At 42.9% G+C, this 16,490-nt stretch overlaps 1 protein-coding gene across 12 annotated transcripts in view; it reads left to right on the top strand.

Annotated features, from left to right (window-relative positions):
• The window catches only part of WNK1 (WNK lysine deficient protein kinase 1), a 105,933-nt gene that overhangs the window by 70,500 nt on the left and 18,943 nt on the right, over positions 1-16,490 (top strand). For 9 of the 12 annotated variants that reach the window (XM_080971543.1, XM_080971551.1, XM_080971549.1 and 6 more), the window contains 11 exons: positions 133-276; positions 1,268-1,741; positions 3,895-4,170; positions 4,832-4,932; positions 6,410-6,572; positions 7,810-7,926; positions 8,820-8,966; positions 9,285-9,342; positions 9,504-9,641; positions 10,711-12,113; positions 14,379-14,462. In XM_080971543.1, coding sequence (XP_080827669.1) covers positions 133-276; positions 1,268-1,741; positions 3,895-4,170; positions 4,832-4,932; positions 6,410-6,572; positions 7,810-7,926; positions 8,820-8,966; positions 9,285-9,342; positions 9,504-9,641; positions 10,711-12,113; positions 14,379-14,462 — 3,105 coding nt within the window. The remainder of the gene's footprint in view (positions 1-132; positions 277-1,267; positions 1,742-3,894; positions 4,171-4,831; positions 4,933-6,409; positions 6,573-7,809; positions 7,927-8,819; positions 8,967-9,284; positions 9,343-9,503; positions 9,642-10,710; positions 12,114-14,378; positions 14,463-16,490) is intronic. The other 3 variants (XM_080971550.1, XM_080971547.1, XM_080971542.1) reach the window with 3 other exon arrangements.

Here is a 16,490-nt window from a genome sequence, read left to right as displayed (position 1 = left end):
ATTAGAATACACACATACACAGCAGGAATTCAGATATACCCAAAACAAGATCAACTGCTGCAAAATATTTCCAGATGAAAGGTGTTTTTGTCCAGTGTAAATAATCTGCTGTTGTTTTTTCTTCTATGACAGAGCACCCAGCCTTCAGCCCCTTCACAACAGACTGGGCAATACCAAGTTCAGCAGCCTTCAGTTTCCAGTGGAGCTGCTCCATCGCAGCCAGTCACACAGCAAGCACAAATAATGTCTGTGCCTCAGGTAGCAGCTGGGACACAGGTAAACTGCAACTTGCTAGCTTCTGGAGGGCTTCTGTCTGGACTACCTGAATTGTTAGCAGCTAAGCCCCCTTCAATTATGTGACAAAACAGGGTGTATATCTATCTATCTATCTAGTTGGAAATGTGTTGTCTGGAAGAGTACAATGAAAGTATTAGGATAAAGAAAATCCGTGTATTAAATGGGAAGACCCATCAACTTTTGTCATGGTCTAAAATGCAATGCCTGATTTTGAAAAAGTTAGAAAAACCTGTGTGTTGTTTGAGAGTGCATGTGTGTGTGCATAGTTTTTGTTTTTTTTAAATCAGTGTAGGGCGTCAGTGGCTCAGTATCCCAACACTGAGTGCTCTTCAAGATGAGTCTCCTTTTTTCTCCACATCTCCCTCCTTCACTCCTTGCCCTAGAGGCTTTTTGCTGACTCCAGATTGGTCCTGTAGATGTATATACTTTTGAATCCCAAAATACTAAATTTTTGTGGCAATTTTGCTTAGGTTTCCTGAAAAAAATTCCTGTTGCATTTCTTGCTCTGCTTTTTGGCACTAACAAGAGTATCTCTATATGTTGGCTGAGTGGCTTTTATTCCCCCCTGACCTCAGGCTCCTACACCCATATGAGGGGTTATTAGAGGTGTGTTCTATATAAACTGATGCCATGCTATAATAATAATATACTACTACTACTACTACTACTATTATTATTATTATTACCCCACCCATCTGGCTGGGTGTCTTGACCTTGTTTCTCCATCCTGAAATTCTCCTTTGATAACAAGGATAATTTCTCCAAAATGTTAAAGATATGCATCAAAAAAGGGCACCAAAAATTGCTAATTGGAAGTAACCTTCCCAGCCACTCTGTCAAATATATTCCTTCCCTGCTCCTGTTAAGTGTGGTGTAAACATTTCCCCCCTTTTCTTGGACTAATGCAATTAAAAGCCTGCTTCCTGCAACCTTTCTCCTTAAAGGTCTATCTTTTTCTTTACCTCCCCAGCTTCCTGTTTCCCAGCCAGTGCCGATCATCCAAGGTGAAACACAGTTACCTATGGCAGTGCCTTCCCTTCCTCAGCCTTCAGTTGCCCCTGTCATGCCCATTGGCTCTCATTTTCTCCCTATGGGCCCGCCCTTACAGACTCCCCTTCATCCACAGTTCTCAGTTTCTCAGATGCCCATAGCAACACCTCATGTGTCAGTGGCTCAACCTGGTTTCCCAACTCTACCCATCTCCATGGCATCTGGTGTTAGCCAGCCATTGCTCACTTTGGCCACATCTGCTGCAGCAGCTGCTATTCCTGTGGGTTCAACTGTTGTCCCTAGCCAGCTTCCAACTCTTCTGCAGCCCGTGACGCAGCTGTCCGGCCAGGTTCTCCCACAGCTTCTACAGCCATCTGTTCAGCCCATGGGATTGCCAGCCACACTTGGACAAACTGCTGAAGTACCACTTCCACCTACAGATGCTGTGTACCAGGTATTGTGGCAGTCAAGAAAGAGTCCCTCTCTTCTGCTCCTCTGGTGCTTTAGACTCCGCTAAGATGTCCTGAAAAGTTACTTGCAGTCTTTGGAAGGAGAGGCCAAATGGTTTTTCCATATACAAGGGAAAGTCCTGATTTCAAACCAAATTTGATTAGTAATGGTATTTTGTTTTTGCATTGGTAGTTTTTACTGAGGAATGAATCGTAGAATTATAGAATTGGAAGGCACCCTGAGGCTCATCTAGTCCAACCCCCTGCAATGCAGGAATATGCAGATGTCCCATATGGGGCTTGAACCTGCAACCTTGGTATTATCAATACCACACTCTAACCAACTGAGCTGGAAGAGTAATGTTGACTGACATGTAAATGACTGTCAGATCACTGAAGGGCCACAGTTTCCCCACTCAAATACCAGTGCAGGGTGGGGAGCCTGTAGCTCTCCTGAAGTTGTTGGACTGCATCAGCCCCAGCCAGCAGTGTCAATGAGGTATGGGAGTTGCAGTCAAGCAACATTTGGAAGCTACAGGTTCTCCATTCCACTACTACCTTATGCTTGGGTGTGATGAGGGCATCTAGCAAATCAGGTGTTTCACCTCAGTTAATAATAATAATAATAATATAATAATAATAATTTATTATTTGTACCCCGCCCATCTGGCTGGGTTTCCCCAGCCACTCTGGGTGGCTTCCAGCAAAGATTAAAAATACATTAAAATGTCACATATTAAAAAATTCCCTGAACATGGCTGCCTTCAGATGTCTTCTGAATGCCAGGTAGTTGTTTATCTCTTTGACATCTGATGGGAGGGCATTCCACAGGGCGGGCGCCACTACCGAGAAGGCCCTCTGCCTGGTTCCCTGTAGCTTTGCTTCTTGCAGTGAGGGAACCGCCAGAAGGCCCTCGGCAATGGACTTCAGTGTCCAGGCAGAACGCTGGTGGGGGAGACACTCCTTCAGGTATACTGGGCCGAGGCCATTTAGGGCTTTAAAGGTCAACACCAGCACTTTGAATTGTGCTTGGAAACGTGCTGGGAGCCAACGTAGGTCTTTCAAGACCGGTGTTATGTGGTCTCGGCGGCCGCCCCCAGTCACCAGTCTAGCTGCCGCATTCTGGATTAGTTGTAGTTTCCGGGTCACCTTCAAAGGTAGCCCCACATAGAGTGCATTGCAGTAGTCCAAGCGGGAGATAACTAGAGCATGCACCACTCTGGCGAGACAGTCTGTGGGCAGGTAGGGTCTTAGCCTGCATACCAGGTGGAGCTGGTAGACAGCTGCCCTGGATACAGAATTGACCTTTGCCTCCTTGGACAGCTGGGAGTCCAAAATGACTCCCAGGCTGCGCACCTGGTCCTTCAAGGGCACAGTTACCCCATTCAGGACCAGGGAGTCCTCCACACCAGCCCGCCCCCTGTCCCCCAAGAACAGTACTTCTGTCTTGTCAGGATTCAACCTCAATCCATTAGCTGCCATCCATCCTCCAATTAAAGCTATGAGATTGCAGGCTGCAGTGATAATTTGCTGGAGTGCTGGCCAGGCAGTTTTGACTGTCAGCTGGAGCACAGCATAAAAAGCTTAACAAGACTTAAATTGTGAAAGATACGGAAGCACCATGATATACACATGGCAAGCAAACAGATTTCCCATGCTCCAACATGTTGAATTCGTCTTCAGTAGATAGCACAACAAAAATAAATAACAATTGAAACCTGTCTTTTTGTCTCTGGAAAGAGACTGGCAAGCAGGCATTAGAAGAGATGGAGCCCTGTTGTTCTGACTTGACTGGGGCCCAGTCATCTGACAGCTTCTTTGCAGACCTGGTAACTTGATGGAGCATTTATAGTTAACAGGACGGGGAGGACCTTTTTAGTACACAGGTTGCTTTAAGGTCCCTTTAGTTGTGTGGTGCACTGCTGTTCCAGAGTGCATGATGGCTTGGGATTTAACATTGACCCCAAGGCAGTAGGCTTTGTTCCTTTTTAAAATAAGGTACCCTGGAAGTTGTGCAACAAATCTAAGGAGTTCATGGCAGGAGGGAGTTAAAAATCCTGTTCAGCTTGCCTTGCTTTCCCCCCTTCCTATCTGTTTCATACTGTTTTCCCCTGAATTACCCTAAATTACAATAACTTGGCTTCCTCATTTATCGCAGGGCTTCCCACCTCGGCTACCAGCACAATATACTGGAGACTCAAACATTGCTTCTTCTGTGGCCTCTGCTTGCCTCCCTTCTGCAGTACTATCCCCTCCCTTACCCACAGATGTACTGTCTCAGCCAGGCTATCTTGCTGCAATGGTACAGCCTTATGTGGAGCAGAATGTTTTAGTTTCTTTGGGCAGTCTAGGCGGACAGGTTCAAGTGCCACAGCCTGCTTCCTGTTTAGCACAGCAGGTCTCATCTTCAGCCTCCCAGCAGACAGCATTAGAGGTAAATGGACTATGCATGTTGCTGTGTGTGTGCATTCTAAAAACTGAGTTTCAGGGCATGAATTTTGAATTCACTTCCATTTGGAGTAGCAAGCTGAAAAATCATATGCTAATCGTCAAAATGAATTTCTCTTACAGCAGAATGTGATGCCAATGTGGAGACCTTGTTGCCCCTGGCTATGCTGTTGGGAAGTGAGTGGGCCTCCCAAGATGCAAAACACTTGCTAGCACTTCTTTTCTGGCTAGTAATGCCAATCGTTGTATTGAAGACATGCTATACTCAATAGTCACTGGAAAAAAATCTCTCCTCAAACGTGTTCCCTGCAGCCTTGCTGTAGCTGGGGGAGATTTGAATGGACTTTGCACTCTGCATTGGCTTCTCTGTTGCACATTCTGCTAGTAAGATTTCTGGTTGCATGGCAAGCTGTAGTGCCACCATCATGTAGTGAATAAAATGGTTGACTTTCACCAGGCAACTTGTTTCAAATTTGCACGAAAACCTCATTTGGGGTTAAAAATTTGAAATGTTTAGATGCTTTAAGATATTCTAGAGAGAAGAGTGTGCTTTTCAGCTTCTAGTTACCTAGATGGATGGACTGTGATGGGGCTGGAAAAAGAGCTCTTTAACAAGATGCATGAAAGGAATGCTTTATCTTTTGCAGAGTACTTCTGGAGTTACTCAAACAGCACCTGCAGAGACTCAACCACCAGTGCAGCAGCAGCCGCCTTCGCAATCAACCCCATTGGTTTCCTCAATAGATAGGTAAATAGTAAATTATTGCATTTCAACTTGGATATTTATTATTACAGACATGGTGCTTCTGTTAATCTGTTTCTGATTTGGGCGGACTCTTCGCATGTGAACTCTTAACATCTGCCCTTGGCATCTAAGCTGGGGCATGGAACTTGTTTGACTCCAGTTCCATCATCCCTGACAATCAACCATGCTGGCTGAGGCTGATGAGACCTCTGGAGGGTCACAAGTTACCCATCTCTAATTGTCACTGATTACTCCTTTTCTGAATTACAGCAAGGCTGCTCAGACGCTAGTTGTACCAGGCTCATAATGTCCTCACTTAACTATACCTTACCCGTTGCAGCACACTATTAAAAATGGGCTGCATCTTTCCTGTGAGTGACTCAAAAGACGACTCTTTCTTAAAGCATGTAGCATAGTGATTCCAAAACTTTCCTCCCTACAGACCACTTGAAAATTGGTGAGGGTCTTGGTGAACTACTTAATTATTTTTATGCTTGTTATAGCAAATGTAATGTGCTGCGGTAGATGCTGTATTTTTTTTTAAATTGCATTTAATTGCTTCTGGTATTTCTTATATATTGTACAGTCATATCTCGCATTACAGACGCTTCAGGTTGTGCATTTTTGGGTTACGGACATGCCAAAACCCGGTAGTACCGAAACGAGTTACTTCCGGGTTTCGGCGCTCGTGCATGCGCAGAAGCGCTAAATCGCGCTTTGCACATGCACAAAAGCTCCATATCACAACCTGTGTGTGCGCAGACGCGGTGCTGTGGGTTGCAGATGTGCCTCCCGCACAGATCATGTTCGCAACCCGAGCATCCACTGTATGTTACTGTATTTTTGCAGGGTTATGTTCATTTTTTGTTCATTTATGTTCATTTCTGCAGGGTTATGTCCATTTTTGCAGGGTTATGTTCTGAGTTACTGCACACATCCCTTGCGGGTTTGGCTCGATGCACATGTGCGCAGTTGCACACATATTGAATGTGTGTAAAGGGGGGGTTGCGTGTATTACAATTTGAAGTCTACGGAATTAAAACTGTAATATGAAATATATTATAAGAAATAAAAGAAGCAATGAACATACAAATAATAATCAATACATTATGAATATTTAAGGCAATGAAAAGTACTGTTTCCCCTGTTCAACCACAAATCCACAAACATGCTGTGGATCACCTGAATGAAGACCACAGACTACTAGTGGTCCACAAGCCACAGTTTGGAAACTCCTGATGAAATATACAAGAGAGGCATTTAATGACTAATTAAAAAACACATTTGAGCCTCATTTCACTAGTGCAGATTTAATCATCTTTATCAGCATGTAGCGGTAGGATTTTCTAAAGAGCAGTTTACTTACATTCCTTGATTTGCTGAGAGTGATACTCTCAGCAAATCAAGGAATGTAAAGGAAGTGTGGGGGGGAATTACAGGTAAAAAATGGCTGATTTTTTCCCTACTTGTTTTTCTGTAGTGCACATTCAGATGTTGCTTCAGGCTTAAGTGACTGCAATGAAAGTGTTCCAGCATCTAGTGGTAGACATGAAGGGAGGACTACGAAACGGCATTATCGGAAGTCAGTGCGCAGCCGCTCTCGGCATGAGAAGACTACACGTCCCAAACTGAGAATTCTTAATGTGAGTTTCTTTTGGTGATACTGCACTGTATCGTGCTAAACTATGGTTTAGTGTTACATCTGAATCAGTCCACTGTGTTTTAACACATCTGTTTTAGTGCATAGTAGGGTGGTTCAGACATAACACTAAATCATAGTTTCAACTAACTGTTTATTAGAGTAGGCAAAAATCGTGGCCTTATGTGCTCTCCCCTCCCATTGTCCTGCATGCAAGGGGAGGAGATTAGAAATGTTGCTTTTTAGTTAACAGCAAACTATGATTTGCTCAAACCAACATTATAAAGTATAGTTTGATCCAGGTTTGTAGGTAAGCTTTGGTTTGCTATTGAGTAGAATCTAAAGCTTCATATCTCACTTTGCATGCAGAGGCAGGGGAGGAGGGAGTGTATGAGCCAAGGGTTTGTCTCTGCCTCTCTTCATAACAACAAACCAAGGTTTCTCATTATATCTGAATTCAGTCACGGTTCTAACCTCTTGACAAATTGTTCTCCTGTGCTGCTTTTTCTGTCCTAAATTCTAACATTGGGTTATACTACTGTGTGTTTCTGTGTTTGTTTGCTTGTTTTGCTTAAGATGGCATATATTGAGTTGTGTAACTACCATGTCCCCATCAAGCTTCCACCATATTTTAAGATTGTGTATGTATGTTGGGGTGGGGGGAGAGAATGGCCTTATTCACACAGCGCTAAGCCTTGGTTCATTTAACAAACTACGAGCTGTCACATAGACAATCAAACCATTGCTTATTTCCCCCAAGTTCACCTCCTTCCAGCTGCTCTCATACCTTTCTAGCTTGGCGAGCTTCTGGGGTGGAGGGGCCAGACAAATCATGGTCAAGGAAGGTGGTTAGTTCACACATAACACAAAGCCATATTTAAAAGAAACCAAGGTTTGCAAGTCAGTAACAAATCATGGTTTGCTGGCACTAAATGCGCGGTACGTATACTACTGGCCTGTGTTTAATAAACCATGGCTTCATGTTATGTGTGAACCAGACAACTCTGTTCCCTTGTAATATATGGAATTTCACTTTTATGGGAGAAGACTGAATTCAACCCCCCATGTCCCTGAATGCCTTGTTCAGTCCCTTTATGGCTGTGGGCAAACCCCTGGTGGTTCTTGATAATTTCATCTGTGTATTTTCCTGCCTCTCTATATTGCTCCCAGCCCATCTACAGCTATCAGTCTCTTCCATTCTGTTTACTTCTCATCTTGAATAACAGAATTGTGTGTTCCAGGTTTCAAATAAAGGAGACCGTGTTGTGGAATGCCAGTTAGAAACGCACAATAGAAAAATGGTTACTTTCAAATTCGACTTGGATGGTGACAATCCAGAGGAAATAGCCTCTATCATGGTAAGCAGTTCAGATGGAAGCTTAATTCTGTGTTCAAATATTAGCTTCAGTACCAAATATTTAATTGCTACTGAATTTGCTTTCTCCAAGTGCTTGTTTTTAGCACAGTTTTCTTGTAATTTGTCTTTCCACAGTTTGCTGGTTAACAAATGTCTGAAGTTGCTGCGTGTGGGCCAGTACTTGCTTAAATCAAACAGTTGAATCAACATGAATCAACTTCTTTCTCAGAACTATCATTTCTTCAAGGAAACAATTGTCTAACTGTTCTGCACTCAAGGGCCATGATCCAGAAGCAGCAACTGGCTAGCCCAAAAGCAGAATGCATATTTTTATTTTGGGGGGAAATCATACCTCTAATATTTGTTTCCATAACTACTGTAGTGTTTGGGAAATGATATACAAAGTATTTAGTCTGCCAAGTAACATCATGGAAGGCCCCCAGTAAACTCCATGATTACTGAGAATATAGCTGCTCATCCTCTGTTTAGATTGGTCATCCCTCCCTCTTGTTATCACTGCAAGAGATGCGGTCACTATTTCAGAAGACAGAAAGCATCATATGTGGCAAGTGTCTCTGTGACAAAAGCTGGGCATGGTTGAGTTCGCTATCTCACCAGTTTATTTTTTTATTTCATAAAATTTATACACTGCTTGATTGTAAAGAGAGAGAGAGAGACGCCTCCAAGTGATTTACAAAAAGTGTTCAAACTAATACTTGTAGATTGGAAGGCCAGTTTTCCTTTTTAGGATAGGAGAGAAAGGGCAGCATCTGTAACTGCCATAGTGCTGTATAGTTTTCCTTTTGGTGCTTCCGCCTGAACTGCTGCTGTTACTTGCTCAGATGAGTGGAAGGTGACATGTCTGTACTTACCACAATTCCAAATTTTATGCAGGTGCAAAATGAATTCATCTTGGCAATGGAGAGGGATTCATTTGTAGAGCAGGTGCGTGACATCATAGAAAAGGCAGATGAAATGCTCAGTGAGGATGCAAGTGGGGAACCAGAAGGTGACCAGAGCATGGACAGTATGCATAACCAGGTAAGGGTTTGTCTTACTGTATGCACTCATGCCTTCTGCCACAAGGTCTATGCGTCTTTCTACTGCTCTTTCTTCCAACAAGCAGTTTTGGCAAAAGCTATCTATCAACTTGAGCTAAAGTCTTAATGATAAAGAAATTATGAAAGCCATGAAACGACTCCTCCTTGGCCGTGTAAGTGGAAGGGAGTACACAAGCCCCATAGGAGGTTTACCTAGAACTAAACCAGAATTTACCATTTCACCCAGACATGGCCATCAGTGTATTTAGTGGTCGAATGCTGGGATTATGCAGAAAAATAATCATTTCATTTGTTGCAGAAATTGGATGGAGACTTCAAACAGCCAGATCCTGTGTCTTCTATGCCACAAAGAATAGGTAAGGGCTATTGAATTCTCTTAACAATCTTCTATTGCTAGTTTGTATCCCAGGTATAGTATAAGACAGTCATGGCATGATTTAGTACCGTGTGGTAGATTGTACATAGCTCAGTAGGAAATTGCACAACTGTAATCCTACATTTTTCTCTGTTACTTTAGGTGTTCCTCCTAACTCATTGACGCAGGTTGTCCATTCTGCTGGAAGACGGTTTATTGTCAGCCCTGTACCCGAAAGTAGGTTACGAGAACAGAGATTTTTCACTTCTATCCCATCAGAAAGTGAGCTGCTTGATATAAGTGAGTTAATCACCATTCCCAACACAGCCTGCTCTTACCACTAACAGAATGTGTGGATTTCAAGGAAACAGTTTTACAGGGCTTGTATCAATAATGAACTTATTTGTTTCTAAAGGCATGTCTGTCTCCATGTGTGCCTACCTGCATGTTGGGTTCTTCTTCAGTGGCCCTTCTCAGTTTCTCCAGCCAAATGAGCTGCAACTAGTGGCTATGGGGGAGAGAATGTCCTTACCTGGTGACCACTTTGGTGTCAGCACCAGGCAAATACATTTTTCAAAAAATCCAGGTGGTTTCATTTGCTGTAGCTTTAATATGTTTTTATTTCATCTGACTCTTGTATTTTTTATGTTGGAATTTTGAATGGTTTTATTGTTTATTGTGAGCTGCATTGAGGACTTTATTGTAGGGTGCTTGTAAATATTGTAAATCAAAGATGGGGAACCATTGGCCTTCCACCTGTTGTTAGATACCAACTTCCATCAGCCCCAGCTAACAGAGCCAAGGATGATGGGAGTTGTAGATCAGCTGCACCTGAAGGGCTGCAGTTTCCCCATCTTTGTGGTAAAAATATATAGGTAAAATGAAAGTAAACCTACCTTCTTTCTTTATTAGCATGGCATAAACTGTTGCCATCTATTTGAGTGTGCAGTACTGTGAAAGTTATACCGTTAGAAATAGAAAATTAGGATTCCTAGTCATAAATGGGTATCTAGCTGCCTCTTGCATCCATAAGCTATCTTGCATATATATGCTTGTTTCCAGTACTTTATAAGCCTCAGTGACTTGAATTTGTGGGTAGTTCACCATTTCTGAAACCTGTGGGAGCAGGGGAATCAGAAAAATAACTAATTGTGCCACAGTGTTCCTCCTTCCCCCAAGTTTCCTTTAGGTAGAAAATGAAGACGCAGTCAGTGCAAAAATCTCTTGCTATAGAAAGTACTTATGGCCTTTGATATCTTTCAGAAATCGAAGTTAGGCCCATTGAGTGGGCCTACTCCGAGTAAAACTTCATTAACTACCACCCAGTAAGTTTCTGCAGAGAAGCTGACTTTACCTCTCTTCCTTGCAGTTGCTGCTTCTCCATCTCATGGCCCTGGAATGAATCTCTCTCACTCTGCATCTTCACTCAGTCTGCAACAAGCTTTCTCCGAGCTCAAGCATGCTCAAACGACAGAAGGACCAAGCACAGCCCCCCCAGTTTTTAACCAGGCTGTGCCACCTTTTCCATGCCTAAGTTCAAGCATGAATGGGGGGCTGCCACCAACATCGGTGCCCGCTCCTTCTTCCTCAGTTCCTTCCACCACCGGTGTTTCTTTACCATCAACTCAGTCAACAGAAAAAGTGACAGCAGGGCTTCCGTCGGGTGAAGAATTGCCTGGCTCCAGCTCTCCACCACCAGGGTTGCAGTCACAGTCAGTTAGCGGAGTGCCTTCCAGCGTCAGTGCACCTTCTTCTTTGTCCACAACTGCATCCCAGGTGGCTTCTGCTGTTGGGGAAATTGTTCCTAGTGTTAGCACCCCTGCTTCTTTAACATTGCCACAAGCCGGAATGACAAGGCCTAGCATTACAATATCGGGAGTTGTGGCACCAACTGCAACATCTCAACAGGTTGGTGCTGGTAGTGCTGCCCTGGCCGTTTCTCAAACTTCGGTCCCTGTGTCTTCGGCACAGAGCGTGGTTTCGCAGTCTTCTCAGTTGAACACCAGCGGTTCTGTACCCAGCCTAGCTGAAATGGTGGTAGTTAGTGTGCTGCAGCCAAGGTCAAAAACTGAACAGTCACCGGAAAAAACACAACAAGTCAGCGGAAGTGGACTGCCCGCGCCTGTTTCTGTACCTATATCTTCTGCAGTAGCATCAAGCATATCTAGCTCTATCTCACAGCCACTACCCATCCCACCCACAGTTACCTCATCTAGCTTAGGTGCAGCAGCAGGTGCTGTCTCTACCCCAGTATTACCTGGCATTCTGCCATTGGCACAACCAGTAACGAATGTCCCTGCAGTCCAGCAGACTTTAATACATAGTCAGCCTCAACCAGCTCCATTAGCCAATCAACCTCATACTCACTGCCTGGAAGGGGATGTTGACAGTCAACCCAAAGCACCCGGCATAGATGACATAAAGACCTTGGAAGAAAAGCTCCGGTCCCTTTTCAGTGAGCATGGTGGTGTTGGAGCAGCTCACCCATCGGTATCCCTGGAGACATCACTGGTGGTGGAGACTACAGTTATGCCTGGCTTGCCAACCACTGCTGTTGCGCCCACAAAACCTGCGGCACCTGTTGCAAGTACCAGTATACCACCAGCCAGTTTGATTCTTGGTCCAACAGGCTTACCTATTGCGACTCCAGTAGCCACACCTGGGCAAGCAGGCACTCCAGTCACTTGTGTTACTACTACAACATGCAGTACGGCATCAGCAACAGCCAAATCAGGGACACCTCCTTCAAAGCCACCTCTTAGCAGGGCACCGGTAAGGAATTCTGTGTCCTTATGAATGCTTTTAAAAATATCCTAATCTAGGAGCCTTCTAAGACTGACCTGGAACATTTATCTATTCCTTCCTTGGTCAGTTCTGTGCATTTAGTGCTTTAATTCAGCTGTCCCCCACCCCCTTTGTTTGCATACCTCTTAAGTATTGGTGCTTGCCATGACTTCTGTATGACCTCATTGTGTACAAAACAAGGAAGAAGTAATGTATCGCTAGCACCATGGGCTGTTTTCATTTCAGTTCACATTCTGGGTGGCCAATGGCCATGGCAGCTTCTTCAAATGCAAGGCAAACGTCTGACCAACATTGAGACAATTGTTGCAGTTTGCTGCTGAGCATCAATTTATTAAGATGTAACAAGAAACATGCATGTGGAGCGTGCATGTACACACATTGTTAGCTGTTTTTGTGTGGGCATATGAGGCCTGTTTTTTGACATGTACATTCAGTAAATAGAGAATATGTTAAGTGCCAAAGTATGTAGTAGGTTTTGTAGTCTGATGGCACACTTGCCATGTTAACTGTAGTCCTATGATAAACATGGGTTGTGCCATCAATATAAATTCTGCAGGGGAAACTACAGTTGGAAAAGAGATGGCTAAAAGATTTGTGGTGTTCACAGAAATTTGTATCAGATTGTGTAGTCAATTGTTTCCTAAAACTGTCCAGTGTCGAAGTAGATAGCACTGACTTTCAGTTCATTCATGTTGCCAGAAAGTACTGTACACAGTGATTATGCCAGACTGAAATTTGTACAGCTATGTATTTTTAAGAGGGAGTTGAGAGAGTGTTCAGAGATCCCACACCTTACCTTTTAAACTTTCATTTCTATTATTATATACGGAAGTCGCTGGAATGTTCTTTCTAACCTTGCTATGAGACTGATGTGCTTCATTCTACTGCCTCTTATCTAACAATTTTTTGGTAACTTAGCTGAGTTTTTCCTTGCATTTTGCATGTTCAACCGTCTTTTAATAAAACACCCAGTAGACGGCTAGTTTTTATGAATTCAACTAAACCCAAACATGCACCATCCGCCCATTTGTTAGCTCCTTTTTACACTTTTGGTTGATCAGCCTTGCAAATAATTACAGTAACCGTAATCCACAAATACTTACTTTAGCAAGCCAGACCTTCTGAATGTACTTGTGCATCAAAGGATGGCTTGAGACATGCCTTATTGCAAACTACTTGCATGGGAAGAGAGGTTTTTTCTCTCAGTATAGCATGGTGTGTAAACAATAATACACATTCAGTAGTTTCTATCAAAATGGCTACAACAGATGCTTTGTTGTAGAATGGTAATAGGTTTCTAAGCATGAATGCCATAAGATTGTAATACTAGGCACTGTGGATTTCTGTAATGTTTGCTGTGCCTAACTATGTCTCATGAATGAGTATCTGAGATAACAGCGTTATCTTAAGAATTGTTTGGAGAAGACTGCTAAAAGTATTTTCCTCCACTTGGGACTATATCACATATGACACTATTTTATGCAGGGACTGCAATTAGTCTGCTGGAAAACTAGGTACAGTATTACGTGTTACAAAACAAAACAAAACTGCCACATGAGTTTACAAGCTTCTGTGTAGAGTAGTTTTCATATAGGAAGGTAACATGAGTAGAAAAAAGGTCCATGTATGAAATGAGTATAATGGCAAATCTGGCATTGACCTTTGAGAGCCTTTACCTGGTCTGGGTGGTATTCAGCTAAGTTTTACTCAGAGTAGACCTGCAGAAATTAGTTGCTCCCTTAGTCACATTCATTCATTTTAATGGCTCTATGATTCTGTGAAAACTTGGCTGTGTATTGCCTTGTTTAAACTGCCCTTAAATATGGGGGTTGGTTGTATTCCCTCTAATAGCTTTCGCTGCACTTTATGTTTACAGTCAAATAACCCAGATCCCACTATCAATCCAGTAGCAGGTAGGAGGGTAGGAAATCTGTACCAAGTGTTAGTGAGAGACAAGCAGTTGCCAGGGAGTGAGCAAAGAAGGGGCAACGCTATAGAAATGGGAAGTCAGAAAAAGGTGGCAAAGCGTCCAAGTGCTGGACCATGTTTTAGCATATCCCCATCTTCAGGGATAATATGCTATTTGTGGTGGTTGAGTCAAAAAATTTGTTTCTATTTTGTTAATAGTACTCCTTCAGTATTAAAGCTTCTACAGCGAATTTTCTTTTATCTATATGATGTTACGATCTTTTTCTTCTGTGACTGAACTTGAATTTTACCATCTATTCATAGGGGCCACTGGTAGGTTCTGAACTTCCAGCTGGCACTCCAGCCAGTGAGCAGCTGCCACCCTTTCCAGGACCTACACTAACTCAGGTGCTACATCTGCTTCTCTTTTTTCCCCTTTTCAAAGAGCATGTTTAAATTAAACTCTATTGCATGTTATTTCTTTCTACACTTTTTTTACACCGAGTAACCTTTTCTTTTAGAAAAATTGAAATGGTTTCTTCATTTGATACTCCTTTTTTCCTTTGAAGATTGCTGTGTCCCAATGTGCAAGCCCCACAAAGAAATAAAAGCTGCTGAACTTCATGAGCACTAGTTTAAAGCTACTTGTACTTTCTTGGGGTCAGCATTGTAGACCCAAAACAGCTGGAGGGCCGAGTTTGAGGATGCCTGTTCTAAACTAACCTTAGTCACCTCATCAGTCAATGCTGCTATGATATTTTCATGGCTGGATATGTAAACAAACTCCTGAATAAATTATAGCAATTAAAGGTATATTTTTATACTTTTACTTAGGCCTCTCTTTCTGTTTTCATACTATTCCATTATAACACAATGCTAACCATGATTACGGGTGGCGCTGTGGGTTAAACCACAGAGCTTAGGACTTGCTGATCAGAAGGTCGGCGGTTCGAATCCCCGTGATGGGGTGAGCTCCCGTTGCTTGGTCCCTGCTCCTGCCAACCTAGCAGTTTGAAAGCACGTCAAAGTGCAAGTAGATAAATAGGTACCGCTCCAGCGGGAAGGTAAACGGCGTTTCCGTGCGCTGCTCTGGTTCGCCAGAAGCAGCTTAGTCATGCTGGCCACATGACCCGGAAGCTGTGCACCAGCTTCCTTGGCCAATTAAAGTGATATGAGCGCCACAACCCCAGAGTCGGTCACGACTGGACCTAATGGTCAGGGGTCTCTTTACCTTTAACCATGCTTAAGATGTTGTAGGAAACGTAAGATGAGGCACACTTTGGGTAAGTGTAATGTCTCGTTTCCACAATGGCCTATAATGGGTTTCATACCTATCTGGAGAGCAATTTCTAGGCTTTGTCCTACAAACATGATGGAAAGAAACATCTCAAAAATATTAGTCTGATATTATGTGGCATTGCATGCCTAATAGCAGATATTCCACTTCCGTCATAAGTTGATTGAGGTATGGAGTCATCAATACAGAGTCATGTATGATTAGAGCCAGATTCTTACATTTTTGTACTTTGGGGAAACAAAATGAATCCATGGAGATGTTCTCCAAGGTCTGAAACAGATGGATGAAGTGCAAAGGATGAAATTTAATGAATGCACATAAGCTGGTTCCTTTGATTCCTAGATTATGGGGTAGATAAAACAACTGTGTTTGCCTATGAAGGCTAAGGACTGGTTTGTATGGAGGTTTATATTGACGTGCCAAGACATGGATTGAACGGATTTGACTGTAGTTGACTTTTGCATTGGTCATATAATAACATCATGTAGCTTGTTTGCTTTCAACAGACATATACAGAGCAGTAAGGAGTGATTCTTTTGGAAACTTTGTAAATGACAGTGCGTTAAATGTTGGATGGGTAGAAAAATGTAGCCCAGAGTATTATGGGAATCTGACATCTCAACAGTCACCTGACTGGCTCAAGGATACTTGTATTACAGGTGGAATTCAACTAAGCTATACTCAGAGTAGACCAATTGAAATTAATGAACATGACTAATTTAGGTCCCATTAATTTCAGTGTTCTACTCTGAGTAAAGCATAATTGAATACCATACAATGTGCCCATTTATCTCTCCTCTTATTTCCTGCCATATAGCTGTTGAAAACTGGAAATAACTGTTCTCTGAAAGTTTAGTGCACCTCAACTCTGGGTATATATCATGTAAGCAGCAGTCCATTCTCAGTTCACTTTATACACCTAAAGTAGGCTGTTGGCTACAAACATTTATCCCAATAAAATAGTTTCCAAGGTGCCCACACAGGATTATTCTGAAGGAGGCTTTGTGTCTGTGTCTTAAGTGGCTGTGGGCTGTGGAATACACAAACACATGAGTTCTGGACTCTTCACTAGGTTTCTTTAAAAACATGAAATTGATTAGCTTCCGAGAAGCTTGACTGCTGCATTGTTGTCGTAAATG

The sequence above is a fragment of the Podarcis pityusensis genome (assembly GCF_964106645.2).
Source record: "Podarcis pityusensis genome assembly, chromosome: 10".
Lineage (NCBI taxonomy): Eukaryota > Metazoa > Chordata > Lepidosauria > Squamata > Lacertidae > Podarcis > Podarcis pityusensis.
This window is presented reverse-complemented; position numbering and strand designations above follow the sequence as displayed.